A 13,440-nucleotide genomic window follows, 5' to 3' on the forward strand; every position below is an offset into this window, starting at 1 on the left:
CTGAAGTAGTTGAATTAACCATGTCTGTAGATATACCTCAAGTGTGTATTAGTAATTGTGCAATGCCAAGCAGTGTGTTTGAAAAGTAAAAGTTTGGGCTTCTTGTGAAGCTAATTTTGATTATTCTTTGTAGATGTTTGCACAGTTTATCTAGATCTGTGCAGCAGCTTCGAACCAGTTTCCAGGATCACGCTGTGTGGAAACCTTTAATGAAGGTAAGAAGAAAGCAGCAAGTCCACATCCATCCCCAAAGAGCCTTTAGTGAACGAGGTGGCTAACAGCACTCGCCTGATTTTTATGTAAAGCATTTTGAACATTTATCTCCTTAACTCTGCACAACATATTTCTGAGGTCAGCATCTCATGGGTGACATGGAAGTACCTGCCTGGCTTTTTTCATTCAATAAAACTTGAGTTACTCACCTGATCTCCCTATGTGTCTAGTCTTATGCTGTAGACATATCCATAATCATCTTTGTAGTTTTTAGTTATACAAAGGAAAGGAATCAATCATTCACAGATACAAACTGTTCTTAGTCTTTTGGCATTCCCTGGATATTTTTAAAAACAATTGTTACCTCCTGCCTCTCTACGCCAGAATGACTTCTTTGTTAAGACCTAAAGGTTTTTCCTTGAGGGCCCCCCCAAAAAAAGAAAAAGAAAAGAGTAGTTTAGGTTAAATAAATCTGAATAGAGACTTAGAGTATACATCACATTGCTGCTAGTAGTGAAACATTATAGAACCACAGGTCAGCTTGGTCTCTGGTCCATCTTTCTCTTTTTTTTTTTAAGTGACTGCATACATCTTATAGTCAGTCAACACAATTTTTTTTTTCTTTTGGTCTTTTTAGGGCTGCACCCACAGAATTTGGAAGTTCCCAGGCTAGAGATTGAATCAGAGCTGCAGCTGCTGGCCTACACCACAGCAAGGGCCCATTCAAGCCGCATCTGCAACCTACACCATAGCTCATGGCAACAGCGGATCCTTAACCCACTGAGCAAGGCCAGGGATCAAACCCGCATCCTCATGGATACTAGTTGGGTTCTTAACCCACTGAGCCACCACAGGAACTCCCAGAAGTTTTTGTTTAAGTTTTTGGTTTTTGTTTTGTTTTGTGTACCTGCTGTGAAAGCCTTCAGGCACAGTACATCTACCAAAAATTTTTGCTTCAGAGCTCCTTCCCTCAGCTTAAAATTTCAAGTTATAGTAAAGGCCTCAGTATGGTAGAAATAGAAGAGGCTTAGGCAGGAAGACTGTGAAGTGGCTTTGAGGGCACAAGGAAGGCAAGAGGATTTTCCAGAGAGGAACAGCATGAACAGAAACATTACACTTGGTGAGTGTGGGAAGTGTAAGGATGCCTTTAGGACTGAGGTTGAGGGTGGGACATGGGTACCAGTTTGGCCCCTGTCACCAGGTTGGACCAGTGCTCTCCTCAGTAGAGGGTTTTGGTTGCCAGTCTTTCTACTTCTTAGATTGCACCTTTTTCATGAAAGCTTAATCCTGCGCATTCAAGGAGTTCACTGGTGGATCAGCGGGTTAAAAATGCAGCATTGTCACTGTTGTGGCTTGGATTGCTACTGTGGCGTGGGTTTGATCACTTGCCTGAGAACTTCCGCGTGCTGTGGGCTTGGCCAGAACAAACAAACAAAAACTTGTCCATTCAAGATTTTTTTTTTTTTTTTTTTGCCTATACCCATGGCATGTGGAAGTTCCTGGGCCAGGGATCGAACCCGAGCCACAGTTGCAACCTGCACCACAGCTGCAGCAGTGCTGGATCCTTAACCCACTTCACCACACGGTAACTTGCCTATTCACGATTTTTTAACATGCTCTCCTATTTCCCAAAATAACTTCCAAAATATTTTCTCTGGAGCCATTTTCTCTGATTGCTCAGCTCAGTACCCCTCTCATATGAATCAGAAGTGGAGTAACATATGGTTTCTGTCTAGTTCTACCTGCTCAAAGGTTTGGTGAGCAATCTAAAAGGTTCTTGTGCACTTGGGTACATGTGGATATAATTACTGTTAAACTACTACTTTGTTGCACATTTAAAGTATACTGTTAAAAACCTGGAAGTAAATCCGTGATTTATTTCAGATACTTTTAGGATTCTCTTAGTTCAGAGACTATTTGCATGTCTCTTGATTTTTTTTTTTTCTTTCCCCCTTGCTTTTCTGTGTTTTCAAATGTTGGTTAGCAAACCACAGGAGAGTAAGCATTTAATTCTAACTACAATGATTTTTGTGGTTATTTTTTGTTCTTATTCTGGTGAAATTCTCTTTGGTCAGTGTTAGATGTCAACTTCTGAATTTTACATGTTAATTTCATATTGAGTAAATGCTTTTAAGAATTTCATAGAATCTCTTCTGTTTTAATTTATCATTAGGTCTTTATCTGATTTGAAAAAACTTGATAATAGCAACTTTTTTAAGACAAGTAAAATTTATTAATATTTCTTTTAAAAGTTATACATTTTAAAAGTAATTTTTTTCTTAACAAAACATAGAATGTCCCTCCTCACAAAAATATAATGTCCTGAATTTGTGATTGCAAATTCCCTAGCACACAGACCAGAAACAAAGCAACTTTTTTTTTTTTGTCTTTTTAGGGCCTCACCCTTGGCATATGGAGATTCCCAGGCTAAGGGTGTAGCCGCCCGCCTACGCCACAGCCACAGCAACAGCAATACCAGATCCAAGCTGCATATTCGACCTACACCACAACTCACGGCAACACCGGATCCTTAACCCACTGAACGAGACCAGGGATTGAACCCACAACCTCGTGGTTCCTAGTCGGATTCGTTAACTGCTGAGCCAAAAAGTTGCTTTGGAACTCCCCAAAGCAACTTTTTAAAGCCATATTTCAACTAGTGATTCTAAGTAGTGTAATTTTGGGAAATGATTCTTTTTCTTAATTCAGAAGCATTCATTGATTCCCCGTTTTGTACAGTGCCATTTAGTTAATACAAGCCAGGATAAATTAGACTATAAATATTATGATAGATTATTCCTTCCAGAAGCTTAAATTTGTTAGGAGGAAAGGAAACTGGCAGGGCTACAGAAAAAGTGAATAGTGGGCAGTAATAAGGACCCTAAGAGAGGCCACAGACAATAGCAGTGGATACTCCGGAGGAAAGAATGACTTCTGATAGGAAGGGCTCTAAGGAGGCTTCTGGAATGGGATGCCTTTCGCCATGTGTAGAGTATGGACCTGAGAGAGGTAGGAAGGGCGCAGCAAGGGAAGGGAAGGGTGAACAGGGTCTTAGAATGGGTTGCAGCAGACACAGATCAACCTGCGTGTAGTATATAAGATTTAATCTTTATCAACTAGCTAATAATTCACAGGAGAGTTAAAACATAGTTAGGAGGACTGCCTCAGTTTTGTAATTCTTGTTTGTTCTTAACTTAGGAGCTTCAGATTTGATTTTCTGAAGAAAGCAGATAATATATTAAACTCTGAAAAAAAAATTTTTTTTTGATGATCCATTTCCAATTTGCATGACTAGAGCTCCTAGTTTTCCTTTTGGGGTCATAAGCCTGATCCTAATCTGATTCCAAGTGCAAAGGATTTATTCGAAGTGAATATTGCATATGGGTGGTGGTGTTTATGAAGCCTTCTCTCTTAGAAGCTAGGAAAAAAAGAGGTTCTGATAATAGCTAATGGCAGCTAACATTTGTCATCATGCTATGTTGTCTTCTGAGTTCAGTCAGCATCCATGGCAGTTAGTTTGCTATATAACGATTATGTGCCTGATAATGTGCCTGGGAACAACAACAATTATTGCAATGTTACCTTTTTAAAAACCTTGTTTATATAACCATTACTATGCACTGTCCTGAAATCTTTTCATATATTAATTTTCACACAAATCCTATGAAGCAGACTGTTGTTATCCCCATTTTATAGCCAAGGAATTCATATACCTATTTAGTGGTTGAACTAAAATTTGCAGTCACATTCTGTGTCCTTAACTTCCATGTTATGCTGCTTCCTTTATTACTCATCAAATTATATTTAGTCTTAAATAGTCCTGTCAAGGAAGTGTTGTTTTTCTCAATTTGAAGACTCAGAGCAGTTAAGAAATGTACTTAAGTTTACACGTCTAGTAAGCGGAGGAGTGAGGAACCAGGGCTGTGTGATTCCAGTCCTGAGAACCAGTTTCTCACCTTGCCCTAACTGTAGTAACATCCATATTCCCGGTTAAACAAGTCCTTGCGGAAATGTCAGGAAATCTCAGACCCAACCAAGGCTATTCTCTGGTTTTCTGAGTGGCTTGATATGATAGAGTAAATTGGGTTAACTTGCTCCAAAGCAGTTCCATGGTCTTCATACTTAAATAGAGCACCCCCTCCCTGACTGTGTCTATCTCCTTTTCCATGCAGCAACCCCCATCCTAGCAATGGGGCTGTAGCTTTTCTCCTGCAGGATAGATATCATTAATTACAGACCTAGGTTAAGTTTTATGTGATGTCAAGTGGATCTTTCCTGACTCTGTCTCCAATATGAGAAATCAGGTTGAAAGATAAATTGTTTTTATTCTCATTTATCTTTATTATCTCACCTCCAGGGTTGCAAACCATTAATAGTATTCCCCCCCTTTTTTTTAATTCCCTAGGTTTTACAAAATGCACCAGATGAAATCCTAGTAGTAGCATCTTCCATGCTATGTAATCTTCTTCTTGAATTTTCTCCAAGCAAAGAGGTTAGTGTTGATTTTCTTTTCCTAGATTTTTGCCCTACCTAGAGCAAAGTCAAATAATTTTTACAGTAGTTGACATTGAAATTTGAGGGGTTTAAAAACTAATTCTGAATTGCTTGAATGGGGAGGGCAAATTAAATCATTTTAAAATATAGTTATCATTTCCTGTTATCCCTTTTCTGCCTGGCATCTGCAGTTTATTTAGAAGATATTATGGCTATAGTCACTCTAAACTGCCTACATCTGCAAATCTAGGAAATAATTACACAAATAGTAGACTATTTTCAAATTATATTTATTAAAGAATAAGTTAAAACCCAATTTTGTTAACCAGGATTACAAGTCATTTCAAGGAGATAACTGCTATCATTGGAAATAATTTGGTAGTTATTTAGGGAGGGATTGCATTTGGGGATATTTTTCCCCTCTTTTATGCATTTTATTTTTTTATTTTTTATTTTTTTATTATTTATTTATTTTGTCTTTTTTGCCTTTTTTCTAGGGCCACTTCTACGGCACGTGGAGGTTCCCAGGCTAGGGGTCGAATCCGAGCGGTAGCCACCGGCCTACGCCAGAGCCACAGCAACGCAGGATCCGAGCCGCATCTGAGACCTACGCCACAGCTCACAACAACGCCGGATCCCCAACCCACTGAGCAAGGCCAGGGATCGAACGCGCAACCTCATGGTTCCTAGTCGGATTCGCCAACCACTGCGCCACGATGGGAACTCCTCTTTTATGCATTTTATAAATTGAGTATGCATTATTTTTATAATGGGGAAAACTGAAATAAAATTTAATGAAGGAGGGGGGGAAACCTTAAAGAGTTAGTTTTATCATGTTAAAATATCTCCAGTCTGCCCAATCATGAACTAGGTTTAGATACCATCCTTCATTAAGTACATTTAGTGGCCCCATTTTGGTGAATTTCTTTCCTGCATTGTAACACCTTCAGGCTTTTGACTGTTATTTAGGAAGACATTAATCACAAAGTGGGGGTTCAGAGACAGTTATTCAACAAGTAGAAATCTTGGAACAAAAGAGGAGAGACAGGTCATTGTTCTGAAGGAAGGGGAAGGTGAGATAGGATGCCACAGCTTCTGTCCACTCCTCTGCCCTGGTGATAGGGGTCTTGGCTGAGGATGATCTGGTTGAAGTCAGTCTAGCAATTTTAATCATTCTGAACAGCTTTTATGTTGCCTCAGATCTGCCTTCAGAATATTTAGGGTCTAGTTGGAAAGTAAGGTAGATGAGCTGAGGTATAGGATCATTAGTAGGATTGACTTTTTAATGTTAAAAATAAACTGGATTCCTAACTGGAAGTGCAGGAAATGGTCCGAGAACATTTATTGGGCCAATTGACAAAACTGGAAGATGGACTATAGATTCAATAAAAGTATTGTTTTAATGTTAATTTCTCTGAATTTGGTAACTTCCATGGTTTTCTAAAGAGTATCCTTGTTCTTAGGAAATACACACTGAAGTATTAAGGGTAAAGTGGCATGATGCTTTCATCGGTTTTCAAATGGTTCAAAGATAAATTATGTGGATATGAGTGTATAGAATGAGAAATAATGACAAAATATGGCAACATGTTAAAAAAAATTGATGAATTTGGGAAAAGAATATATGGAAGCCCTTTATATCAGTCTTGCTGCTTTATAAGTTTGGACTTATTTCAACATAAAAAGGTTTTTTAAAAAAACTACACAGTTTGTAGAAATAGAGGAATATGTATCCTTCTTGAAGAATGTCATCTTATAAGGTACTGCCCTTTTTTCTCAGTATGTAAGTCTGAATTGCTTAAGCACTTCCAGAATCCACTTGGAAGATGGCCTTTAAGGCGTTCATTGGTAATGGTTAATCAGTCCTCTAAGGTTTGAATTTTTTAAGAAACTATCCAAACGTATTTTCAGCCAAGTATCATAAGTAAGGTAAGTAGTCAAACTAGTGCATGCTGTTTTAGATATAAAATGTGATACGACTATTCAAGTACAAGACTATTATGCTTGTATGATTGATAGGTAGTCCTGAAAGTAGTTCTAAAAGATAAATTCTGCAGCATTTTTGGGAATAAGGTTGACAATTTGGAAGGAAGATGGTTTCATTCTGAACCAGCCATATTGCTTCACAGTCACAGCTTGTAAAGCACACCTGAGAGGCATGCTGCATGAAGCAGAGATCAGGCATCTCAGAGTAGGGTAGAGGCAAGTGTGGAACTAGGTAAAGGGGTCTTAAGGGTATGTGTGAAAGTTCACAGAATTAGGATATCGCCTGAGTCTTTCAGGACTACAAAGGAAGAGGAGACAACTGGATTTTTTTTGGGTTCTGGATTTGTGAGAGAATCCTCTTCCTTGCCCTTGCCCTTCTCAAGGTAGTTTTAATGGCCACCTCACTCCCTGCTTTGTGAAGGTTGCTTGGAATTGGGCAAGAGTAGAAAAGAAACCATAGGCAGAATGCCAGGCATGTATACACTTAGTTTACTAACCTGACTTTAAAACTTTTTCTTCTCCTTTCCCATCACAGCCAATTCTAGAATCAGGAGCTGTAGAGCTACTTTGTGGATTAACCCAAAGTGAAAATCCCGCTTTACGAGTGAATGGAATTTGGGCTTTAATGGTATGTTTCATAAAGAGAAGAGAGTAGTTATCAAAGTTAGAAGTTAAAGAATGTGTTCTTTGAAATGTCTAGAATTTTCTTTTTAAAACATCTTGCTATTTTGGCCCAGTTTTCTAAAGACCTAGGACCTAGAAGACTTCAAATATAAGCAAGTTGCTTGGCCACTGTGTGCTTCAGTGCTCCTGTTCATTATGTATGAAAAATGGACGGGTGTTGAAACTTGACATCTAATTTTGGGAAAAAATGTTTTCCTTGTCATGAACATGTTGACATCTGTATAGAGCTACCTCCTTTGCAAAGTATCTTTGCATTTCTTTTATAACATCTTTGTGAAATCAGCCAGAGGATATACAGGTGAATAAGCACAGAGTGGTTAAATAACTTCCCCAAGGTAAGAGTTGGGATATAAACGCTCAACTGATATCATCCTAACAGTTTCTCCCCCCGCCCCCTTTTTTTGGCTACCCCATGGCATATGGAGTTCCCAGGCCAGGGATCAGATCTGAGTCGCAGTTGTGACCTAAGCCACAGCTGCAACAGTGCTGGATCCTTAACCCACTGTTCCAGGCTGGGGATTGAATCTGCACCCCAGCACTCCCAAGATAGCACATATCCCGTTGTGCCACAGTAGGAACTCCAACAGTTTCTAATAAAAAATTTATAATAATCTGAATTCTAAAACTGTATAACTGTGAAGTCAGAGAAATATTTTTCCTTAAAATGTAAATAAAATTTATTAAAATTGAAAATAGAGTAATTCTACATGAATTTTTAAACATAACTATAATAGTGATAATTTAATTACTGTGTGCCAGACTTTAAGCTAGGTGTTTTGTATTTGTTACCTCTAATTTTTATTTCACGGAATGTTGTTAGATATCCACGTTACAATTGGGAAACTGGGTCTTGGGAATAAATGAATCATCTGAGCTTCACAGCTAATAAGTGATGGCATCTGTCCCAAGCCTGTGCTCTTCTCCCCTTTCTGAGCTCTGTCTGCTGTCTTTTCATACAAACTTGGGGCTGGAAATAATCATCTTCCAAGCAACTGATGAATTGAATAGATGTACAGTTATTTTTCTGCTTAACTTACCAGATTTTGGCACTTCTCTTCTTTGAAACCCTTTCCCAGGATTTAGTTTTTTTTTTCACCTCACTGTCTACCTAGCCTCCTTTTCAAACTCCTTCTTAGGGGACATTTGCCTGAGTTTCAGTTCCCAGCTTCCACGTCCCTTTACACTTCAGTTCCAGGGACTTCATCTACTCTCATGGTTTCAACTCCCCCTAATAGAAGAGGTTCCTTTGAAATGTACATATCCAGATGGAATTGTTCTCTCTTCCTCAGGTTTGTCACTCAAACGGCTGATGGGACTTCGTTTGAGGGCTCCTTGACAAGTACAGTTTTGATGTTGAAAACTGAATTTATCATCCCACCCCTTAAATTCCTATTATCTGTCCTTTTCTCACCAGTATCCATATTATCAGCTATAATGTTTTCTGTCCACAAACTGTAAAACATTGGAATTTTCTTTGGCCTGGGTCTCTTGACACCCAACCCAGTATTCTTTTTGCTCTACCGTGTTGCCTTGTGTTATTAAAAAGTTCCTGGAGGGCAGTAACAACATAATAAGTCTGTAGTTTACAAGAGATTTTTATAACAAAAGCTGATTTATGAATTGTTTGGGAGTTCCCATTGTGGCTCAGTGGTAATGAACCCGACTAGTATCCATGAGGACGAGGGTTCAGTGGGTTAAGGATCCATTGTTGCCGTGAGCTGTGGTGTAGGTTGCAAATGCAGCTTGCATCTGGCATGGCTGTGGCTGTAGTGTGGGCCAGCAGCTGCAGCTCCTATGCCACCCCTACCCTGGGAACTTCCATAGGCTCAGGGTGCGGCCCTAAGAAGACAAAAAAAAGAAAATGAAAGAATCGTTTAGAATTTGCCATGGTTTTTCTTTTTTCCTTCAGCCATGTTATTATAGCTTTAGGTTAAGCTGGGATAATCCATAATGCGTCCAGAAAGGAGAAAAGAGAGCAAAATAGCTCCTGGCCATCTGGAGCTGCTAGTAACTTGGATACACCTTCTATCCCTTGAAGAGCTTCCTGCGTGATGTGGCCCAGCCATATCAGCACCTAGCATAGAGCTGTGAACACAATAGATGTCTCATGCCAGTAAAGTTAACAAAACCCACTACTATTTTCATACATAACAAGGGAGTTCCTTTAAATCTTTCTCAAAATGCATGGCACAGTATAGTTGTTAGTAGTCATTTTGTCATTAATCTGCACAGAAAGCAACTTGATAGCCAGCAGGATGTTCTCAAAAGTAACCAAGCTCATAGATCCAGAGAACAGATTGGGGTGGTTGCCAGGGGAGGGGGTGAGGATGGGAGAAATGCATGAACCATTTTGTTTTTTTAGTTTAAATACATGGAGTTTTTTAAAATGTTATAGTAGATTTTGTATTTATCTGAGAAATCTTAAGACATACAAATGCTGTGTCAGGCAGCGGTCATGTTTCTCATGGAGGAGTTGTCTTGACAGAGAATTATAGGTGATTCACAGAAATCAGAAAAATGATGTGACTTATCCTTAGAATTTTCTGCAGATTGTTTATAGCTGGAAAATTATCAGAAATACTATTAAAATATAATTTTATAAAGCAGTTATAGACATGATTCTTGAAACTTTTTAATCCTTTCAGAATATGGCATTTCAGGCTGAACAAAAAATAAAAGCAGATATTTTACGAAGCTTGAGTACTGAACAGCTATTCCGGTTATTATCAGATTCAGATTTGAATGTGCTGATGAAGACATTGGGACTTCTTAGAAATCTCCTCTCTACCCGCCCTGTAAGTAAAATTACCCAGGTTTCCAGATTATCTACCCCTGCATATGCATTATAGCCCTGCCTCTCTGCTGCTGTTCACATCTGCCCAGAAGTGTGATTTAAATGCTGCCCCTTCCCAGAGAAGCCAGGAGTTGGTGTTTAGACCTGTCACCTTCATAGGTGTTCTGGAAGCTGCTTCACCATGGCCACCTGACCCTCCACTCCTGCACTTCCTGTCCTGTCTCCCTCTCGTTCCTCCGTTCTGGATGGGAGCCTGCCTTGACTTATTTTATTCTCACTTGGTTTGCTGGCCAGGACTGTTTTCCTCATTGACCCAAAGCCCTTATCTCTGGGGCCTCAGCTTCTTTCCCTTTAGAGAATCCTTCTCAGTGCTACTCCATAGACACGTCTTCATCCCGCCCATGTTGACTGGATTGACCTCTGAAGGTGTCAGCATGGAGAGCAATGGGTCTCTGTGGGAGCAGGAGAGCCTGAGCTTTGCTATGGGGTCTTTCTCATTGTTGTTCAGTGTTCCCTGAGCAATAGGGCCGGTGGCCTTCAGGCAGATAAAGAAACCCTTCTCTGTGCCTCACTTGTTTTCTGAGTCTCCTCTGTGCATTTGTACCCCAAGATAGTATTAGTAAATCTACACCATCTTTTCCTTGTCTCTGGCTTCTCCCCCTTCCCCATCCATTTTTTAGCTTCCTTTTTTTATAATATCTTTGGGCCTGAGGATCCTTGATGATTGCATTTCTGTATTCTGTCAGGCCAAGTCTATGCTATCTTCATCTTTAAGTCATCAACAACAAAAAAGTTGAAGGCAAAATATGGGTTCATAATGTAATACAGGCAAACCTTGGAGATATTGCAGGTTTGATTCCAGACCACTGCAGTAAAGCAAGTCACAGTATTTTGGTTTCCCAGTGCATATTAAAGTTACATTTACACTATACTATAGTCTGTTAAGCATAGAATAGCATTACATGTAAAAAAAAAAAATGCACATACCTTAATTTAAAAATAATGCTCTTAGGGACTTCCCGTTGTGGCACAACAGAAACAAGTCCACCTAGTATCCATTAGGATGCGGGTTCGATCCCTGGCCTTGCTCAGTGAGTCGGAGATCTGGCATTGCTATGGCTGTGGTGTAGGCTTACAGCTATAGCTCCAATTCAACCCCTAGCCTGGGAACTTCCATATGCCATGGGTGCTGCCCTAAAAAGAGAATAATAATAATAATAATAATGCTGTTGGGAAAATGCCAGCAATAGACTTGCTTGATATAGTGTTGCCTCAGACTTTCAATTTGTTAAGGAAAAAAAACAAAAAACAAAAAACCCACAATATCTGCAGAGTGCCATAAATAGAGGTTATGGCTGTAAACACTGTTCTTTGGCATCAAGTCCTATGTGCCGTGAAGGACTTTGAAGCAGTTTTGTATTGTATTGTTAAACTTTTGGAAGCCTTCTGTTCTTTCCTATGGTCTTTGTCTTTGTTCTCTAGATGATAATTGTGGATTTCCCATTGTTTTGCAGCACATAGACAAAATAATGAGTACTCATGGAAAGCAAATTATGCAAGCCGTCACCCTTATTTTGGAAGGAGAGCATAACATTGAGGTCAAAGAGCAGGTATGTGTTCTTTTTTTTTTTTTTGAGGAATATCTCTGAGTGTGAGTACAAAGAGAGATCGTAGGAGTCTTCCTGAAATATTCAAGTATGCAAAAGACAGGGTGCTGAGATCAGAGGTGCTATAAAGACAAAAGATCTGAGGAGAAAGATCCTGTGCCACCCCTTAAACTCTCTTCAAGAAGTCTTCCTCTTGAAATGGAGGAAAACATGACCAGAGTCTCTACTTTTACCCTCTGTGTCATGTACTGTATATATACACTATCTGTCTCTGCAGGGATGACCACTTCTGATCATCCTAGAGTGAATCTTTCTCCAGGATTCACTGTTTCTATCCCCCTGTATCACCATGCTCTGAACTCAAATTCCTGCAACTTCCTGGTGAAATAATCCCTTATACTGAAGACTTTTTGGGGGTGTGTCCACAGCACGTGGAAGTTCCTGGGCCAGGGATCAAACCCACATGACCAGAGCCACTGCATTGACAACGTCAGATCCTCAACCTGCTGCTCCACAAGGGAATGCCCCCATTTTTTATTTCTTTACCCACATGCATTCCTGTTCCTTATTTCTATCCCATACCCTTACTTTCTGTTGTGTTTCAATAGGGCTAGTTAAGGTAGGCATAAAAATACAGAGAGGTTATATGTTTATCCGGGGATAGTTTGGGAATTATTTTTGTGTAGTTCCTGAGACTTATTATTGGATTTGTAATGTATATATTCCCTGTTTTATTGTAAAAGAAAAGTCACCTGCAGGGTTAAATTTTTCTCTTTTTTGGTTACTTTTTTTAAATGATTTTATTTTTTCCATTATAGTAGATTTATAGTGTTCTGTCAGTTTTCTGCTGTACAGCAAAATGACCCAGTCACTCAGACACACACACACACACACATACACACACATTCTTTTTCTCACATTATCCTCCACCATGTTCTATCACAAATGACTAGATATAGTTCCCTGTGCTATTATAGCAAGCAGGGTTAAATTTTTAATACAAGATCTGAGGTCACGGTAATGTTCAGCTTCTGCCATAAATGTTGGCTACATGGGAGTGTTCATTTCAGAGTTCATTGAGCTGTACACTTACATGTATGGAAGAAACTTCCCCAAGGTCATCATCCATGGAGAGTTGGACCTAGAGCAAGGCCCATGCTCCTTATCCTCTGTGTTCCTGAGTTAGAGTAATTCATCAGGCTTCAGTAGAGTGGTAGGACTTGGGAGCTGTGGTGAAATTTGTGAGCAAAAAAGGTCACAGATTTGAAAAAGTGGTTTTAAAATGGACATTTTAGGTGAACTCTGTTGAAATTCAGTAATAACTGTTTTTTGATAAAAATTTAACACAGAAAACTATTTTCATAGGCATCACTGAAATTAGGATGAATGAGATTTGTTACTGGAGCACAAAATAATGAAGATGCAGAGAATTCCCATCATGGCTCAGCAGAAACAAACCCATCTGGTATCCATGAGGATGTGGGTTCCATCCCTGGCCTTGCTCAGTGGGTTAAGGATCAGGCGTTGCCATGGGCTATGGTGTAGGTCGCAGACATGGCTCGGATCTGGTATTTCTGTGGCTGTGGTTTGGGCTGACAGCTGTAGCTCTGATTCTTCCGCTAGCCTGGGAACTTCCATATGCCGTGGGTGTGGCCCTGAAAA

At 39.6% G+C, this 13,440-nt stretch overlaps 1 protein-coding gene across 8 annotated transcripts in view; it reads left to right on the forward strand.

Annotated features, from left to right (window-relative positions):
- ARMC8 (armadillo repeat containing 8) overlaps nucleotides 1-13,440 on the forward strand; it is a 118,006-nt gene that overhangs the window by 70,765 nt on the left and 33,801 nt on the right. For 7 of the 8 annotated variants that reach the window (XR_007135360.1, XR_007135367.1, XR_007135366.1 and 4 more), the window contains 5 exons: nucleotides 134-215; nucleotides 4,619-4,705; nucleotides 7,229-7,321; nucleotides 10,023-10,172; nucleotides 11,686-11,781. Coding sequence is in view for 5 of the 8 variants with exons in the window: in XM_047783102.1 (XP_047639058.1) it covers nucleotides 134-215; nucleotides 4,619-4,705; nucleotides 7,229-7,321; nucleotides 10,023-10,172; nucleotides 11,686-11,781 (508 nt within the window). In the remaining 3 variants the exon portion in view is untranslated. The remainder of the gene's footprint in view (nucleotides 1-133; nucleotides 216-4,618; nucleotides 4,706-7,228; nucleotides 7,322-10,022; nucleotides 10,173-11,685; nucleotides 11,782-13,440) is intronic. The other variant, XM_047783126.1, reaches the window with a different exon arrangement.

The sequence above is a fragment of the Phacochoerus africanus genome, chromosome 1 (genome assembly GCF_016906955.1).
Source record: "Phacochoerus africanus isolate WHEZ1 chromosome 1, ROS_Pafr_v1, whole genome shotgun sequence".
In the NCBI taxonomy this organism is placed as follows: Eukaryota; Metazoa; Chordata; class Mammalia; order Artiodactyla; family Suidae; genus Phacochoerus; species Phacochoerus africanus.